The following is an 18485-nucleotide window of genomic DNA, read 5'->3' as shown; positions in this document are numbered from 1 at the left end:
TGCTTGCTCTTTTTCATATTACATTGAAGACATTACATTATTAATAGTATTACATTACTATTTTCCTATATCATTGAGGAACAGAAATGAAGGAACAGGAAAACTGTCGCCTGTTAGAAATAACAAAAGTCCTTGTTGTAATCAATATTTTCTTCTGATTTATTTTTCTGTGTTCTACTACAGTCACTGCTGTTTTTTTCCAAAGGGACCATAAATAAATTAGCCCTCTTTTTTCTTGAGAAGCCATAAGTAAGTTACTGTAAAATTACCTAAAGTATTTTAAATGTTCCACTCACAGCTGGTCTTTTGTGAAGCAACGCAGTGTTCTTTACAGATCAAGGCACCTCAGCTTTCTTGGCTCTGGATCATTGCATTCTTCATTATTGTAACTAACTGTTCTATAATTTTTGTACTTAGGAAAAAAGTGAAAACAAAGAAATAAGTTTTCTTAGGTCACTCTTTGGTGCATTTGGCCAAGACCCAGAAAAACAGAAATTACAGACTTTATAGGCATCAGACCATAGTATTCCTACAGTCTCTCCCATCCTGAGGCTATTGTTTCTATTCTTTGCTTTGAAGCTGAAAACCCCAGCACCACTGATAATTCACTGTCCTTTCACCAGTCATGGGTGGGAGGACTGGCAGCCTTAGTAGTGCAAAATGAAACTCCTTCCTTCCAGAGAGTCAGCCTGTTAGTTAGCCAGCACTCCCAGGGCAAGAGCTATAGGCCACAGCTCAGGTAAACATGAACACAAATACATACACACACCTATGATCTGCTTGTATACAGCATTATGAACTGAAAACATCTTTGGGCATAGGACTCTGGCTGTGAAGACCACTACAGCACCTTTGCAATCACTATTACTTCATAAAGACATCTGGTCTAGTCTTGTAAAAACACATGTCAACTCTGAAATAAAAATCAAAGAATCACAAATCTAGAAGCTCATCAGGTCCTATGCTCATATTTTGCAGCATTATAAAAATCAATAATTAATTATTTTTCTATTCACAGTAGTAATAGGCAAACATTTCCATTTGTGATCCATATGGACGTATCTATCTTTGTATCACTAAAAAAACCCCATTGATGAGATTATTCCAAAGTTGACTGTACTGATGTATAATCCATAACTGTATTATGTAACATGTATTATACAGTATGTTGTATAATAGAAGGAAAGTGTGTATAACATATTGTACATTAACTATTTAATACAGTTCTGTAGCAGTGCAGGTGCAGCTTTGGGTCTTACCACTTAACGGTGGGGTGTATGGAATTCCAGCATCACAAAATGATAAGGTTGTACCTTGAGAGTTTTTAAGACAGAATTTGGAGTACTTATATTGTACTTCAGGAGCTTTGACAGTTTTTTATCTCTGTTATGTAAGTTCTGAGCTGTGATGATTTCAGTGTCCAGGTTTTATAAATGAGAGCCGCGGTCAGTAGCACCAGCCACGTTCTCATTGGGGACAGGAAGAAGGCCAAGGTGCCGTAAGTGCGTTGCAGGAAATAGCAGGAGTAGACCTGCCAGGCCAGGAGCAGGACCATTGCCAGGTGAACGGGCACAGCCACGAGGCGGCGCGCGTGACGGAGGTGGGAACGGAAGCTGTGGCCATGGCAGCGCAGCAGCAGGCACCAGCACAGATAGGCCATCAATGGCAGGTTGAAAAACATCATCTGAAAGGAAGAGTGAAGAAAAATAAGACAATGAGGAAGCCAAGGGTTCTGGGTAACATCTATGAAGGCTTAAAAATGTATGCGCAGATAAAGCTGTCCCATTCTAAGGGCTGAGTACAATTCCCAGAGATGGAATCTCAGGATGCATCTCCACGACTGCAGCTGATAAAGCTGGGACTGCCTGGGCCTGAGTCCCAGGCCAAGCATTCCTGCCCATTCCCTTGCAGTAAGAGGCACTAACACACATCTGACATTTCCTGGAAATGATTCAGGGAGCCAGACTTAGCAAAATATTAACATGGCAAAACCAGACAGTCTGTATGTCAGCTTAACTCTGACCCAGCCCACTGCAGTGTCCCACTGGTACAAAGGAGACACCATGAAGAAGGAGGCAATGCTGCTTTGATCCTCCGTCTTAAATGCCAAGGACTGACACTTTGTCTTTCAGATTAATGGGGAAAACACTCCTGGGAAAACTGGACTCATGCGTGCTTAGAGAGTGACACCTACTGATCTGAAGAGTTATTAACACTGCAAGGGCTACCCTGGCTATTCAGTTTTTTGCTTACATTGTGTGAGCCAAGGGCAAAACCAGAAAATTCATTGAAAATGTAGAGTTACACATCTGTAGAGGCAGCCTCTAATCCAGATATCCAGGGAGTCCAAAGCAACATCATTTTATTAGAGAAAAAGAGAAGTTTGTGAAAATAATGCACAACCTCCTTCCTTTCTTTAAATCTGCAGAAAGGTAAGAAAGACCACTGTAGTCAGGCATGGTCAATAATCTCTTTACTTCCAAGACTTCTTTCTTTAAATTTATTTTAAAAATGGAAAAAAGCCCCTGAGAAAAAAAGCGCTGTTTTTTAGCCTTTATTTTATAAATACTCACCTGTAAAATCCCAACCACAAATGTCATACTGCCCTGTAAGAAGGAACCACCAACAAACACTCCAAAGGAAAAACAGGCCCCCATCTGGCCATCTATCAGTTCACCTACAAACCATGGTCCTGAAGAGAGGAAACCAAACATCACCATCAGGAAACAGAACAGAGACACAGCCCTTTCCCACACAGCCTTTTGTACCCTGAGACTTCCCTATTGCTTGTCCAGAGTAATCAGCCTCATGTTTTCATATGCAGCAAACAGCAGTCTGGTGTGAAAATACCACAGTTTGACAGGGTTGTGGCATGCAATGAAAATACTTTTGAATTAGTTTCATCTCTGTGACAATTTTCAACACCACACATAATACCTTCCTTATGAGAGAGGTGAAAAGGGTAGCTTTTTCCCAGAATTGCAGTAAGATACATGAAAAATGTGGTCACAAACAATTCCAGCCTGGCTCAGCATAGGAATCAAAACAGGCAGGCTGCTCTGTGTTATACATACTACACAGACTAACAAGAAAATAGCTATTTCAGTAACATGTTATCAGAGGAGAATAAGCTCAGATTGTTAGCTCTGATGCTAACAATCAAAAAATAAGTGAAAACCAAACTGAATTTAAAAATAATCACTTTGCTTTTAGAGTAATTTAACAATCTAAGTGTTTAATTAATTCAGGGCTTCTAAGTTAGGCTCTTACAAATAAGCCTTTAGTCTCTTGGACATTAACTTTTAAAGTTCCACATAGCTTTTTTAACTTAAGTAGATTTTCCCCATTCTTTAAGATGTTAGAATTCTTAAATTTTCATCAGGATCTAATGTGTAATTTCAAAATACCAATTTATGTCCTCCAGTACTCTAGGCTACTTACCCAGAATGGTGTATAAATTCAGGACCAGAATTGAGTAATAGAAGGTGTTTGTTTTACTGAAGACATGAAGAGAATATGAAGTCAGAGTAAGTAATCCCAGCTTTCCTAAACAGAGACAACATTTAAGAAAAACACAATTCAGTTTGCAACACCTTCCCCAGATATATATGTATGTATAATACTGGTCTTTCTGAAACAAGTCTGCATATTATTTACTCATTATTTTAAATAAGGAATATAAAAATTATATTTGGTACATCTACAGAAAAATGCAGAGGAATGCATTACTATTACTGTGATAACTGAAAGTCAAGAACCAATAAGTATAACAATCTATATCAAAAACAGCAGAGGAACCTGTCATTCTAAAGGAATACACTTACTGTATGTAAATAATACTGAACAACCATTCTATACCCAGAAAATGAAGTTAGCTAGAATGAAAAACATGAGAAAGTATGTATTAAATTAAAAATTAGATAATCAAAACAGTAACTTTGCAAACCCAGAAAGGTGGGTCAGCGTGGACTAGATTTGTTGGACTTCCTTTGATTAAATCTACTTTACTGAGATCTGACAGCAGCTCAAAATTAAGTCTTGGCATTAAAATGACATTATTCTGACAAGTGTGTGGTGTTAACAGAAAAAAGCAGTAGTAGCTCTCTAAATGAAGCAGGCAATTCACAGATCAAGAGAACCTCCCTAAAAAGTTAGCTTGTAGACTTACATCTATTATGTGGCCTTCTCACAAAGAATTAACCCCTAGAGGGCAAGCTTCACCTTTGGAAATCAACAGCTTTAACAAATTTGTTCACTAAGATGTCAAACATTTATCATGGTCCACATGGACCTAGATGACCACAGAGTCAGCTTTTTTAATATTTAGCTACTGAGTTCCATAAAGGCAACTGAAAATCTGATTCTTTTCTATGTAAGCAGTCGCTGTAGTTACCTCAGGATGCTACACAATTAGGAGTATACAGGAAGGTACAAACACTGACATGAATAGGAAGGGAGGTGGCTTCCAGAAAAATCTCATTAGTAAGGTGTGGTTCAAATGACTGTTTAAAGGATAAATACCATGAGCTTAATAGTAATGATTTTAATTTACTAGATGTATCACAAACAAAGTATCAAGTTATGACAGAAATGGCCTTAATCTTATTTTGAGAAAGACCCAATCCTGTTAGTGTTCTTTGCAAAAGTTAACAAATACTATCTTTACAAAAGGAAATCTGTTTCTCCACTCAGGCAAGAGAGAATTCTGTGACAACTGTAGTGAAACAAGCACACATGCACAACTAATACAAAACAAAACATTCCCTATGTATTGGATTCTTCAGTGAGAAAATTAAAATGAAACCTTGGACTTCAATCAACTCAACTTTTGTTTAAACAAAGATACCTGCTCAAGTTTCTAGTTTACTTTATTTGATATATTGGAGGTTTTCCAGCTTCCCTTAAAAGCGAAACAACAGCTTCTGAGAAACCAATCAAACCCCACAGTAGCAGATGTAAAATGCATATGGTGATTAACAGCACAGTTACTTACATATTGTTAGCACACAGGTCAACAGTAAAAAGTTTAGGGGAAAACAGAACTACAAAAAACCACAGGTAAATGTCAGTTGATACCTTTGAGTGCTGGCTTTTGGAGGTGTCGGAAAACAACAAGTAAGGTAATCTGAATCAGCACAGTCAGTCCAAAGAGCACTCGGGCCTGAAAAGACAGTTTTGACTATAAGCCAGCCCAGGAATAATTGCAGCCTTGGAGCATGCCTTATGGACACTGAGAGAATGGTACAAAGATCCTCTTTGAAACACATATTCAAAGCTTGATGGTGTCACTGAACTGAAGAGTAAAAAAGGAAACGGAAAAGTTTCTAAAATTTGTATTGTACTGACTTGAATTCTGCTCAATATCTGAAAGCAATAGACCCGAATCTTTAAAAATAGAGTTTGTAAACACATCCATTGAAAAAGTGTAGTTACACTTCCAAGGCAAAACATTGTCTGAGCAGTGTTCTGAAGAGAAATGCAGTTCAAGACATGGTGTAAAATGTGTGACTGATTAACAAACCTAAGAATAATTTTGAACCAATTATGATAAGAACTACCGTCATGTGGACTTTCTTATGCAGTTCTAGACGTGCACCTAGGCTGCTAAGACATGACATCCTTCTTTGCATGTACTGAGCTGTAACACATCTGGATATGACCTGGCACTCACTAGAGTCAATGGGGATTTTGCCCTCCACTTCACTTCAGCTAGTTATAATGGCAGCAGCTGACAATGAGAATATTTGCAGCATTTTTTCCAGAAAACATATGGCAACAGTTCACAGTGAATTTCTCTTCAATTTAATGTTTCCTTTTTCTACTATCTCCAGTAGCTCTTTTTCAATTTCTTGCTTGTACAAAATGTTTGTACACTTATGCCCAAAAATGGATAATTGGGACTAAATCCAGGATGTCAACTGTTTGTATAAACCATCGTTGCACATTTGTGGTTGAAGTGTGCAACTTGAGAAACTTTAAATGTTTTGGAATTCCAAAAGAATCATTTCTGGAAAAAGTAAATGCATTCAAGTCTACGAATTCTTCAGGAATTATGAAAAACCCTACTGCAGATTGGGAAACCAACATGAAGTAACAGCTGTTTTGCTGAAAGTACTTACTAGGACATAGTGGTCAGTGAGAAGAATAACAGATGACCAAAAGTCAAATCTAAGAGAGAGGTTTTCTTCCATACCAAATAAATGGCCCCGTGTGCCAATTCTTCCTGAAGCATCCTAGATTGACATAAAATGAGAGCAATTACATAGCAGTGGTACAAAAAACTGTCAAGTAAAGTTAATAATTATCATTGCAGCTTTTCTAGAAAGATACAATTGATGTATGCTTCTCTGCATAGTGCTGTATTAAATTCCACCAACGAAGGGTTACTTACAGTCAATTCTGCAGTTTCAAGTAAATTGGTGATTATAAAATCATAATCTGAAAGTGCTACATTGAAGTAGAGCCTGTCAGAGATTCAGCAACTTAGGGAATACTGTGACTGTTTATGCCCCTCCCCACAATTGTTTTCAGAAAGTTCAATTCTAGGTAATAGCCCATATTAAAATATTTTCAAATTTTGTTGTGCTTCATTTCTGGTGTATTGTCATAAACCCATATACATAAACAAACATTTGTTTATTGTTTTTTGTCATTTATTCAACACTTTGAGCACAGTGTTCCAGATGTGGCCTGGCAAGCACTCAGTAGAGCAGGATAGTGACTTGTCTTGGCTGCTGATGCCCTTGTGGATGCACCCCAGCATCCAGTAGATTTTCTCTGCTGCACCAGCACACTGTTCATTCACACTAAGCTTGTGGTCGACCAGGACACTGAGGTCCCTTTTCACAGAGCTGCTCCCCAGCCAGGCCGATCACAGCCTGTGCTGCACTCCTGGATTATGTTTTCCCAGGTTCAAGTGCTTACACTTTTCCTTCATGAACTTCATAATGTTCTTCTTGGCCCACAATTTGCCCTTGATTAATCTGTACTGGGTCTTCCCAGTGATGTGCTTCATCTGACTTCAGAAAGCCCCCCACAAGGATTTATTTCCTGATTTTCCCAGAGACTGAAATAAGACTAAGGGGCCTATAATTTCCTGGATCCTCCCTTCATGCCTTCCTATACACAGGAGAGTCAGCCTTCTGCCAGTCTTCTGGGATGCCCCCTGATCTCCACAACTTCTCCAGGACTATGGAGAGTGGCCTCACAAAGATGTCAACCAGGTTTCTCAACACTCTGGAGCGGAAACTGTCAGGGCCCATTGATCTGTAGGATCAAGCTCCTGTGCCAGGTCTCACTCCAACTCTTTTTTCATTGACAGTGGGTCTCTGTTTGCATCAGCCTTGATCCTTGCTTCCAAAGCCTGAGGCCCAACACTGCTGGTGAAGACAGAGGTGAAGAAAGTGCTGAGAACCTCTGCCTTGTCAGAGCTGTTGGTTCTGGACTAATTCACTTCTGCTGTTTAACACCTGGCCAGTATTTTCCTTCTGTTGCTGCTTGCTGTTTATACACCTTTAGAACCATTTCTTGTAATTTTTGACATCTCTGGCCAGTTTCAAGTTTGCACTTCTGTCATGTCTTATTCTACTTCCTATGAAAAATAATATTTCTTTCTTTATTCCAGCAGCTTTATGAATATTTTGGTGCTTAGCAGTCTATGTTTATTCCTTTATTAAATCCTTTGGGTTTTGTAATCAGACAAATATGAAAGTAAGTCTGTTATCATGTATTTTGTTCCTAGTTATGTGAGGCAGGAGGGTGACAGAGAAGCCATGATGAGAAAAAAAAAAAATCAATACAAAGAATGCCAACAGGTACCTTACCTGGACAGTCACATCTATGTGATGGAACCCTTCACTGTAGTTTTGTGGGCTCCATTTCAGCACATAGAGAGGGCCAGACACCTGATGTGCATTCCCCAGGTGAACTCCATCTATGTAGACTTTGACAGAGATAATGACAGAAGGAGAGAATGCCAGAATTCTAAGGAGTAAATAAAGAGCAAAAGAAACAGATTTGTTACTGGACTTGCAGGTATGTAATGACTTCCTTAAGAAGAAGTCCCTAAAGGTAAAGCTGCCTTGTAGTAAAGAGTTCAAAAGATTTAGAAATTACAACAGTGAAATATCTGTAGGCTAATGGTAACATGGTAGGTTTTTCCTACAGTTAAAGACAAAGTAGTTCTGTATGGCACTACACAAAAGAACAGGATAGAAAACTGGATGTGGAACAGATCAAAAGGTGGCAGAAGTTGTAAGGCCTTGACAGAAATAATTTTAGAACTCTAGCTTCAAAACATCTGCTAACAGAAGTGGGATGCATCCTCCAGCACACATAGACACATAGCCAAAGATTTGCAGATGTCTTCATAAAAAATTGCCAGGCTGTCTCTCTAAAGTCCTTTGTTGTTGGAGTGGGGTTTTTTCCCTTCTTTTTTCCCCCTTTTTTTCTTTTTGCTAGTCAGAATATAACCTCTCAGAGTTTGTTACTGTCCATTTAGGACAAATGGAGTGGAATGCCAGATCTCAGATACCAACAAATGTATTGCCACCTGGCAGTAGTGCTTATATTCACAGAAACAGTGATACTAATACAGACTCAAAAATATTGTAAGTACAATTCCTTTCATTTCTGGTAATATGAATGGCATTACAGAGCATGTTTTAGTCAAATGAAGGTGTTTCATACAGTTAGGGTGAATAAATCTACCAGTTCCTATATTTAGTATAATCATAAGATTGTTCAGATAAGGTTCTGAATGGGAAACTGGAAAGTAATTAGGACATCTAGTAGGATACTGCTCCCTAACTGAAAAGTTTGTCAAACTTCTTTTTACTGTAACCCTGTGTATGCAGTATTTCAAGCAGATTAGTGTTACAGCAAATATAAAATGCTGAAAAGGGCCTAAAAATCTGAAATATAAATGTAAAAATTAAATAGATAAATAGATTAAAAGATTGAGAGATTTAAAATGAATATGAAAATTGGCAGATGCTTCTCATGTTTTAGTATATAAAGGATGTAGAATTGAAAAGACAAAGCTAAGAAGTCTGAAGTGAATAGAGAAAACATTTAGAAAAATACATAGACAAAATTCTGAAATTAGCAGAGTTGATGTGAACATGTGAGATAAATAACACAGATTACATAACAATCTATGCATATTGATTACATATTAATCTATTTTAATTATATATTAATTGATCAACTTTGGTTACATAAAGTTCGTTTGACTTTAGGGGAAATAACTGCATAATTTAACAAAACCATGAATTACTACTACCCAAACTTTTTATCACAGATATGATACAAAGCAAGCTCTCTGGAATGATCTTCCAGAGAAAAATTAATTCTGAGAACAGTAGACACATATATTAAAAAAAGGTTTTGTCTATATACATATAAATATAATTAAATATTGTGAAATCAAGACATTACAGGGTACCTGATATGAGTGGAATAAAGAATTTTGACTAGTGGTTCATGAGTAGAACTGCTGTAAAGGAAGGATTTGGGATTGGTGATGAGAACTACAGGCCACTCTTCAAAGTTGAGATCTGCGAAGCTGAGGAGGTCATGATCAAACGCAAGGATCCTGTATCTATAATGAAAGGAAAAAAATTTTGTTAATACAAACTGCTCTGTGAACAGCTGATTTCCAGCTCCTCAAGTTCCTAAAGAACCTGGCTTTATTTTCTATTTATTCTCTTCTGTAGTTGATCTTACATTCTCCAACTCTGCTATATTAACTGTACAGTTGCTTACCTCTGATGAGGTTAATTTTATTATAAATCATGGAAGCAGTACTCAAAGTTCCAAGTGTGAAGATCTATGGAATTTTGCACATGAACCAGACAGATGAACATTACATTAAAGAACTCAAATATAATGTACATTTCCATAGTGTCTGTGTAGGTACTCTAGTTCAGGACAATGACCCCAGTGTGCTCCTCCCCTGTATTCATACCTGTATCTTTCTTTGGATTACTGCAGAATAAAAGCTAATATACAACTATCCACTCCACATAGCACCAGACACTTTTGGATATGCAAGTAAGGTAACATTTCTCAGGAGGACTATTTCTGTGTCAAGAATTCTAATAGCTATTGCAGAGCATGTAGAGAAGAGAGATGCTGAATTAGTGAGAGAAGTAGTGATGCTGAATTTTACAACAATATATTTGTCTACATGTAATACTAAATACATACTATCTGGATACACATTTAGATGTCCCCTTTTTAGTTTTTAAATATCAAGAATTAATAAAAAATATTTAATTTATTAGCATACTGTTGATATGGGGAAAAATCCCAAACATACACACAAGGCCCTTTTTTCAAAAGCACTAATAATAATAATAACCAGTCAGGCTGATCTCATGCTTCTTTCAAGTGCACCACAGAGCATAAAAGAGAATCACAATACAGCAGATAGGTTTCATATAATAATTTGCTCATATGGGCTTTTCTTACCTCCTGTTATCCATCCAGTCTCCCAATTCAAGTTCCAGAGTGCCACCACGGTGTTGACTGTGCAAGACTGGCATCAGCCCACCCATTGTATGGAGATGTCCACATAAATAGGCTGTGGCAGAACTAATAAGAATTGTGATTATTTGGGTAGGAAGGAAATATCACTGCAGAAAACCTGAAAAGTGAGAGATGAGCATGTGAAGACAGACAAGAAATGTACTTCATGCTGAAAACATAGAGGGCAAGAAGACCTTACCTCATTAGTGTTCGTATTCCAGGGGATGGGGAGATGATTGTGGAGGTGGGGTAGTGGCCAAACCAGATAGTATGGTTGCTGTGTAGACTTTCTGTTGCCATCAAAGACAGCTCTGCCATTTGATTCTGAAACAGGCAGGTGACAAATCCATTTTGCTAAATAAATGTCTCACATGCATTATAACTTAAAAATGTAAACACACTTATAGAGGAACATAAATCTTTCAAATAATTTTTCTATATTTAAAAAAACCCAAACCTCCAAACAAACCACTACAGAAATAAAACAGCCAGCAAAATGGAATGCAAAGACTTATACAATACCATGTTTAAAATCCCAAAAAAATTATAGGGTCTTTTAGGGCCTGGGCTGAGTGTGGCATCCACGCAGATGAATGAATAGTTCCCAAAAGAGGTAGTGTGGATGTAATGGAAAGAGCCATCTTTATGCCAGGCAGAGTATTTCCTAACAAAACAAGATGGAAATACTGCTGTTAGGAAAGCTTGTACCCATGACAAACATGCATTGCTTTCTCTCTTTCCATTGACAACAGCAAATTTCACTATTTCTAATTAACAAATTGGGAGTGCTTTTGATACTTTATGCTAGATGGGAATTGTACATATCTTCCACTGGCAAAGACATGACATTTCAACTAATAGTACCACCTAAATCGCAATTCTGTAACTAAAATGATTGTGAGTTAATTTGAGAATCACTAAAATTCATTAAATTTAGGTTGGGTTTATTTATTTATTTATTTATTTAGGTGTTTTGAAGTGGGCCTTTTGTGTGCATTTGGGGCTTTTAAAGTTGTTTTAGTTTTGTTTTACTCCTTGCATGATTTGTGGAAACTAAAACATTCCTGAGTTCAGATGATGAGTATAATTTGAGCACAGCCATCCAGAAATCAGTTCATGTTCCTCCACCAATCAGAACAATAAAACTGCTAGAAATGTTGACCTGAATACAATACAAGCCAATATATTAAAACCAAGTTTTCAATGCTTCTAATGCTATATAACCCCTTTCAAAATATTTTTTTAAGTTAGCAGTATCTTAATGAACATAATCAACTTCAATAAAATTTCTTCATTTAGTCCCACTTTGAGTATGTATAACAGTTGATTAATCCTCTGCTAATGCTGAGAACATATAATAGGAACCTATGTTTTTGTGTAAAAATATTGTATTTCAATACAACCCATTGCCCTCTTTAATGCATAATGAACACCAGAATGTGGTATTGAATAACTGTTCTTCCTAGCTTCTATTTTTATTTCTGCAAAAAATTTTTGTAGTTTTAATATTTTAAAATATATTTATCTTTTTATATATTGAAAAAACAACTCCATTTCACTCTTCCATCTTCTTTCTCCTAGAGTGTGACTGAAAATTTTGTAGACATTGACAGATTTAACATACTCAATTACAAAACACAGAAAGGTAAGAGATAAGAAATCTGCACAAAGAATTCCCTATTTTCTCAATCGATTCTGCTTTACTAACTGACAATGCAAAAAACAGAGGGAATAGTAGATATGATCCTGGGCTAGAAGAAAGTCAGTGAAAAAGCATATATGTAATAACTGAAAACAGAGTATTGTTTAGTGAATTTGACCTTGGATATAGCTGCATCTGTATGGTAAATAAAAGTACCTGTAATAATTCTGAACACTGTCCAGGCGTGGAATGTTGAATGAATCTGTAAGGGAGTAAAAAAGGAAATAAGGAAATTTTCAGATCAGATTGATCATTGGCCCTTGTATCTAACAAGGTAATGTTGAGATAAAGCAGTCTCAGCAGGTGCTGAAGAGCTACTTTTTAAAAAATGCATGATTGACAAGCAGACTAACTGTGCAGAGGAGACATTATGTACTCAATGCAGTTAAATGGCGATAGTTTTCTCATTCAAGTTTCAATTTAAAAATAAAGGCATTGTGGGAATATAAATTGTTATTTAGCAGCCAAAAACTAAACCTGTCTCCATTTTGACCACAGAACCTTTCAAGAGCTTTTCTGGACTGGGTGCATGCTCTGTAAGTAAGACTTAATTCTTTCATGGAAAATAAGGAGCATCTCATCTAGAGAACAGCATGTGTAGAACAGACATCAGCTTGGGGAGGTCTGTACTGCAACAGCTCCACTTCTCCTAATAAATGCTGGTGACAGAAGCCTAACAGGAAAATGAGTCTGTAAGACAAAGCATGCACTTTCCCCCCTCCCAGGGCAGCTTCCTGTACAGCCTGTTTATACAGCCTACACGACTGTCAGCTTGTGTTTGAATGCCTACAGTGTGGCAACAGCTGATGGATCTAAACTCCCATGACTCCCTTCTATTCAAAAGAAACCAAATTTCCTTTAGCTGCTGGACATGTGACACCCTTTAAACTTAAACCTGTGAGGGGGAAGTCTATGAAAAGTAAATTGAAACCATTTCTTCAGTATGGTAAGATTACAGTTTGCCCCTCCATTAAATAATGTGGTATATAAAATAATGATGTGGAAACTAACCTCTGAAGTTCTACCACTTGCCAGGTAAAAGACTCTTACCTCTCTGGTACTAAAACTCACTCCAGTAAGAGCTTGTAAACAAAGTGTGTCCCCAGTAGACGTGGATAGTAAGTCCTTCTCCTAATTCATGAATACTAACACACTAGTGAGTACTAACATTTTACCTCTATATTCTGTGATCTGCAATCACAGGAAACACAGAAATGTTTCATTTTCTTCTTACCATGATTCCCTTTGATGTCTATCCACTTGGTTTTTTCCATGACCCTTGATCTCTTCAGGATTGACTGATAAGTTTTCCACTCATCTTCTACCTGCTCAGATCCCAGTTTATCTCTTGTCTTAGCATCTGTCAGATCACCTGAGAGTGTACAAAGGTGAGATATAACTAGAGGCCTACACAGCTTATACAAATACTGTAACTAGACAAGCATGCCATCCCTGCCTCCAAGTCTAAGTGGCTGCAGGCCTGGGTGCAATCTGCTTATTTCTGTATCTGGTCCACATGATCAGCGTAAATGCCTTCTAATGCAGATGCAGCAACCTCACCAGACATCTATTGACCACATCACTGCAGCACTTTCACTAATTAGATAATAACTTTCTATAGAAGCAAAACTCCAGGTCTAGCATTAAGATTCTAAAACCTTGCACACAGCAACGGCTTAAAGTTTTTTCAATTATCTTGTCAAAACTTCATCTATTTCAATAGCAAGCTGTCATATGAAGTGGCAAGGCTTATTTCACCTCTCTTGGTATGATATGTTCAAATGGAAACCAGCAATAAAATCCTACATTAATTCACAGGTGAATTTCATACAAATGAACTGGGATTGTTCTGAGGGGGGAACTGTATCTTAGTGGCTAACTACAGACATTGCTCACTTCTGTAATTTCAAACATAAAGAATACAGAATCATGACCAGAGCAAGAGGGAGGGTAGCTGACAGCAAGGGCTATGATGCAGCAACACCTACTGGGAAAACATTAGCTATCTTGTGTGATTGTGTGTGTTATGTATAGAACACACTAAACTCACTGAAGAAACTGAATGCTCAATAAAATAATAATAATTCCCTTGTTGAGAAGTTATTTTTTCCAGCTTCTAGCAGTGTCCCTTCAGCTGCAATTCAATTTCTATTACTTAAGATATGTTTAAAGTTCTCTCTTGAGATCCTACAATTTTGCCTATTTGCTGCACCTTTGACAGTCCACTCAACAGGAAATTTACACTTTTCAACTGCTTACCTGTTGCTAGAACAAGTGCTGGCTGAATTACATCAATTGTTTCTGAACAAAATTTCTCAAAGTCAGGAGCTCGTTTGGGATCCCGAAATTTGCTGATATGAATATCTGACACCTGCAAAAGAGAAGACTGAAACACTGCCCCAAGTAAAAGGGTTATTGCTACCCAGGCTGTTCTGCAAAGCCAAGTATACATTAGAATGCAACATAAGAGCAGTCACAGTGATTCGTGTCAGTGTAAGGGATACAGGGAGAAACAAAAGTGGATGACTAGGGGAGAAGGAAAGCAGAACAAGCAAATGATATTGCAACTCTAACCCCTAAAATCACATTTACATCAAGAAAATTTCCTTAAAACTAGGCGCATACAAAAGTATGAGTAAATACGTAGGTATCCACAGTAAATTGTGATGGCTGCAAGTGGCCTGTTGCCTTTCAAATTCTGGCAGTTTCTGTGCAATACAGTGGTCCTGCTGCAAGTAAGAATACAAAGCAGTTCTGCAAAGCAATAGGTTAAAGCTACCTAGAACTTGAAATGTACTGAAAATTTATTTTGTACCTGGTGTGACATTTCCAGCAGCTGAGTGAAAGGACTTTTAACATTCTATCCAAGCATTTTAATGGATCAAACAAGTGTGTTTAGATCTCATTCCATGTGCCTTCAAGAAGGCAAATATTGCCTAAGAAATGATGATATGATTTGTATGTAACTGTAGAAGATGCTGTTCATTTCTGAATCAGTGAAAGCCCTCACATCAGAAGAGACATTTGGGGAGAGTAAGAAATGTAAGATTTTTTCTATTTTTTTACATTTGTGGCTTTTCGGTACTGTACAAAAAAAAAAAAAACCCTTATGTATTGCTTCAATTCCACTTTCCATTCTACTTCAGTCAATTAATTAATTGTCCTCCTTGGTTTGAACAAATGGTATTTGATGCTCAAAAAGCAGTAAGCAAATGCTCATCTGACAGTATCACTTGGAAAGAAAAACATTAACTTTTCCATTCAGTTTAATAAACCTGTTCTCATAAAGCTTGTAGTTTTTGAAAAGTCCAGATAAAATATCTTGGAGAAAAACGATTTACTTCTACTTATTCAGTCATCTGTATATGAAGAAAATATTACTTGAACACAGTTTTTAAATTCTGCTTAGGAAAACTCCCCATTCAGAATGACATGGAATTTTTGCCTAGATCAGAACTGCATGCTAAAAAAAGCAAACACTTTTAGATATAACTTTGTCTTCACTTTCATTGATGTATTCAAACTAGTGTGAGGCAAAGAGCACAGCAAAACTACCTCGGTACATCAAACCTCATTTAATCATGGACAACAATACAATTTGTTTTGCTTCTTTTCAGCCTATGGATTTGCAATTAATTTATCTCAGCAATCAAACACAGAAAATCAAAACTTCTACAGTTTTCATTCTTGAGAAAAAACAGTCTTAAAAAAAACCTTAGCCATGCTCTAACAGTAGCTACAGCAAATGTAAATTTCCAACCTTACAGCAGAGAGTGGTTCGGAAGCCTAATTTCCTACAGTGACCTTGCCACTTTTCTTCCCAATGAGTTTAAGGTTCTTAAAAGGGTTCAACTTGTAATTTCTAAGAGTTACAGTGTCTTGGGACTTCTGAGAGCTGGGACTAAGTTTCTTTCATCATTAACAGCCATGACATATGAAGATCTCAGAAGTGGAGCTTCTTCCTTTTTTTTTTTTTTATTTTGAATTCATTTCAGTGATATCCCAGTGGATAAAGATAAAAACACAGTGGGCAAGATGAAAAGCTTGAAATGCTCTTATTTACTTTCCAAAATGTAGGTGAAAGCCCATTTGCTGCTCCTTCCCCCCCTCTGACTGATATGGATACTTGGCCTCTCATTGCTTCATAGGCAGTTACTTTCATTAAAATGGGTTGGAAGAGATTGAGGGATGAGGAGAAATCACCGTCAACATTCCTTATCTCTAGCAAAGATGTGGTTCAGGAAATGTAGGTGTTAACAAAGGAGAATTATAAGGTTAGAGCAACAGTAGAATGCTTTCAGCTGAGAGAAATGGAGAAATAATTATATGCTTGTCAAATACTGAACTAGAGTGTCTATTTGGCAGTGGGTAAGAAAGGAAATTCTGCTACAATAAAGATGGATGAGCCATTAATAGAAGATTAAAGTAGAAAGACTGTGATTTAGTTCCTTTAAGAAGAGATAGTCTTGTGTTTGGGAAGAAAAACAAGGCAGGAACTGCTGGGGGCAGAACTGACCATCTTGAGCTCTATTCAGTGACCTAGGCTAGACCTATGGAATCACCAGGGAGCCTGAAGCCTGGTTCCCATAACATCATCAGGCACAAGGCTGGATTTGGTGCTTGATTAGTTTCCAAGTTAGGTCAATGATAAAGCAGCTGTTTAAAGGGCACGTCTGAAAGAGAACATAACCACTTGAAAGTAAAGCCAAGTCTCAAATTAGCTGTGCTGTGACCTATCCTTGGGAGAACTCCACTTGAAGTGACACAACCAGAGAGAACACAGCAAGAGAAACATGGGCCTGTGCATGCTGCTTGTCAGTATAGCTCTGCAGCTGCTATACGCTGCTCTATCTGACTCTTCACACAAGACAGCAGCTCAGGACAGGGGCTTTCCTTACATTATTTCAAGCATATCTCTTAATACTTGTACTCTGAAGTAAAAATAAGCCTTAAGTCACTTAAGGAAAAATTACTGGAAAAAAAATTACACCACCAATTAGAGAGAACCAAAGGACCAAACATATGCCAGCTTGTCCACTAAGAGCACTACCTGCAGCTAATAAAGTCAGGCAAAGTGTTCTTGAGCTTGAGAATGAAAACAAAACAGTAAAAGCAGCTATTTGTTGGAAGGAAATGCACAGCAATCCCTGGGACATTTCAGCCACAGCTGAACTACGAATACGTAAACATCTTTGTGGCTAGTTGTACACCAAGTGCTTTGGGAATACTGTGGGGAGAAGAGTCAGAAGAAGCCACAGAAACCCCAAGACGAGACAATTTGCTTCCAGGACAATGCCAGGTCAACCTGGATTTTATGTTTAACCTGGAAAAAAAGCAGTGTATATTTAACCTTCTGAATACTGGCACAGTACCTTCTACTGCTATAAATCAGTAAAGCTATTTCCTTAGGCACACAACTTTTCTGAGTTTTGGGATAGGGAAAGGGACAGGCAGAGCCTGCATTTCTCCCTCCCCAGGATATTAGATAATACCACATCAGGTACTGATGCAATATATAGGGTAGTGTAATAATTAGGTGATTTTTAATTACCAACTTCCACTACACACATCTGTGTGATAAGGAAACTTCTCTGGGCAACCATCGAGGAGCCACAGCGGCAGTCACTCACACCACCTTTGACCGAGGCCCCTTCACAGCTACACCCCCCACACTCACAGTCAGACCAGGTTTCCTTGCCAGCTGTGCCCTAGGTTTCCCATAGCAGGGTCTCAGACTTCGGGATCATTAAAATAATTTAATCTTGGTGCAGTAATTAACAAAATAACAGTTTGACTTGGGTACCTCTGAGAAGGTGCCCCAAAGAAAGGAATCTCCAGGCTTTTATACCGTCACAGTCTGGGAGTCATGGGCTCCTGCTGTCTCTGAGTGTCCTGGCCGGGCCACAGGTCCCCGTGCCCGGCGCCCTCTGCCGCGTAAAGGGTCGGGCAGGTCCCGGCCTTTCGCCTCGGGCTCCCGCCCCCCGGAGCTCAGCCTGTAGCCAGCCCTGCAGCTGCACATCGAGCTACCGGCACCGAACATATTCTTCAATATGTTCAGTGCCCGCGACCTTTGGGGCAGCGTGGCCAAACGCCTGTAACCTGGGCTTGGCTGCGCGCCTCCGCCGTGCCCGCGCTCGGCGGCCCCTGGCCCCCCGGCCCCGCTCACCTGCACGACCCAGAGCAGGCTGGCGGCGGCCGCCCCTGGCGCGGGCTGCGGGGCCCAGCGGTGGCGCTGCCCCGGGGCCGGCGGCGC

The 18485-nt window shown here is 38.5% G+C and overlaps 2 protein-coding genes across 8 annotated transcripts in view; one reads left to right on the top strand and one right to left on the bottom strand.

Moving 5' to 3' along the window:
• The window catches only part of PTGR2 (prostaglandin reductase 2), a 26112-nt gene extending 18329 nt beyond the window's left edge, over positions 1–7783 (top strand). For all 5 annotated transcript variants that reach the window (XM_054276336.1, XM_054276337.1, XM_054276339.1 and 2 more), the window contains exon 11: positions 7322–7783. In XM_054276336.1, coding sequence (XP_054132311.1) covers positions 7322–7367 — 46 coding nt within the window. In that variant the 3' untranslated portion in view covers positions 7368–7783. The remainder of the gene's footprint in view (positions 1–7321) is intronic.
• On the bottom strand, positions 480–18485 carry TMEM62 (transmembrane protein 62). 3 transcript variants are annotated; one of them, XM_054276333.1, is made up of 14 exons: positions 18399–18485; positions 14492–14603; positions 13467–13604; positions 12389–12434; positions 11053–11194; positions 10730–10854; positions 10474–10596; positions 9446–9601; positions 7824–7983; positions 6120–6233; positions 5077–5161; positions 3442–3546; positions 2574–2692; positions 480–1684 (listed from the first exon to the last, which is right to left on the bottom strand). In XM_054276333.1, exons 3-14 carry the CDS (start codon positions 13504–13506, stop codon positions 1358–1360), a joined length of 1542 nt encoding a protein of 513 aa, XP_054132308.1. In that variant the 5' UTR covers positions 13507–13604; positions 14492–14603; positions 18399–18485; the 3' UTR covers positions 480–1357. The 3 variants fall into 3 exon arrangements, with proteins under 3 accessions (XP_054132308.1, XP_054132309.1, XP_054132310.1); XM_054276334.1 differs by lacking the exon at positions 18399–18485 and having other exon boundaries at positions 14492–15290; XM_054276335.1 differs by lacking the exons at positions 480–1684; positions 2574–2692; positions 18399–18485 and adding an exon at positions 3825–3875 and having other exon boundaries at positions 3466–3546; positions 14492–15290.

Source organism: Melozone crissalis, unplaced genomic scaffold (genome assembly GCF_028551555.1).
Source record: "Melozone crissalis strain CALT ecotype California unplaced genomic scaffold, PUWL_Pcris_2 ptg000018l_1, whole genome shotgun sequence".
Lineage (NCBI taxonomy): Eukaryota > Metazoa > Chordata > Aves > Passeriformes > Passerellidae > Melozone > Melozone crissalis.
This window is presented reverse-complemented; position numbering and strand designations above follow the sequence as displayed.

Coding starts and splice junctions, on each gene's coding strand:
- TMEM62 (XM_054276334.1), bottom strand. CDS start 14,684: ATGTATACTTGGCTTTGCAGAACAGCCTGGGTAGCAATAACCCTTTTA. Junction 10,597..10,729: donor GGAATACGAACACTAATGAG/GTAAGGTCTTCT, acceptor AATTCTTATTAG/TTCTGCCACAGCCTATTTAT. Junction 3,547..5,076: donor CCAAAAGCCAGCACTCAAAG/GTATCAACTGAC, acceptor GTCTCTGTTTAG/GAAAGCTGGGATTACTTACT.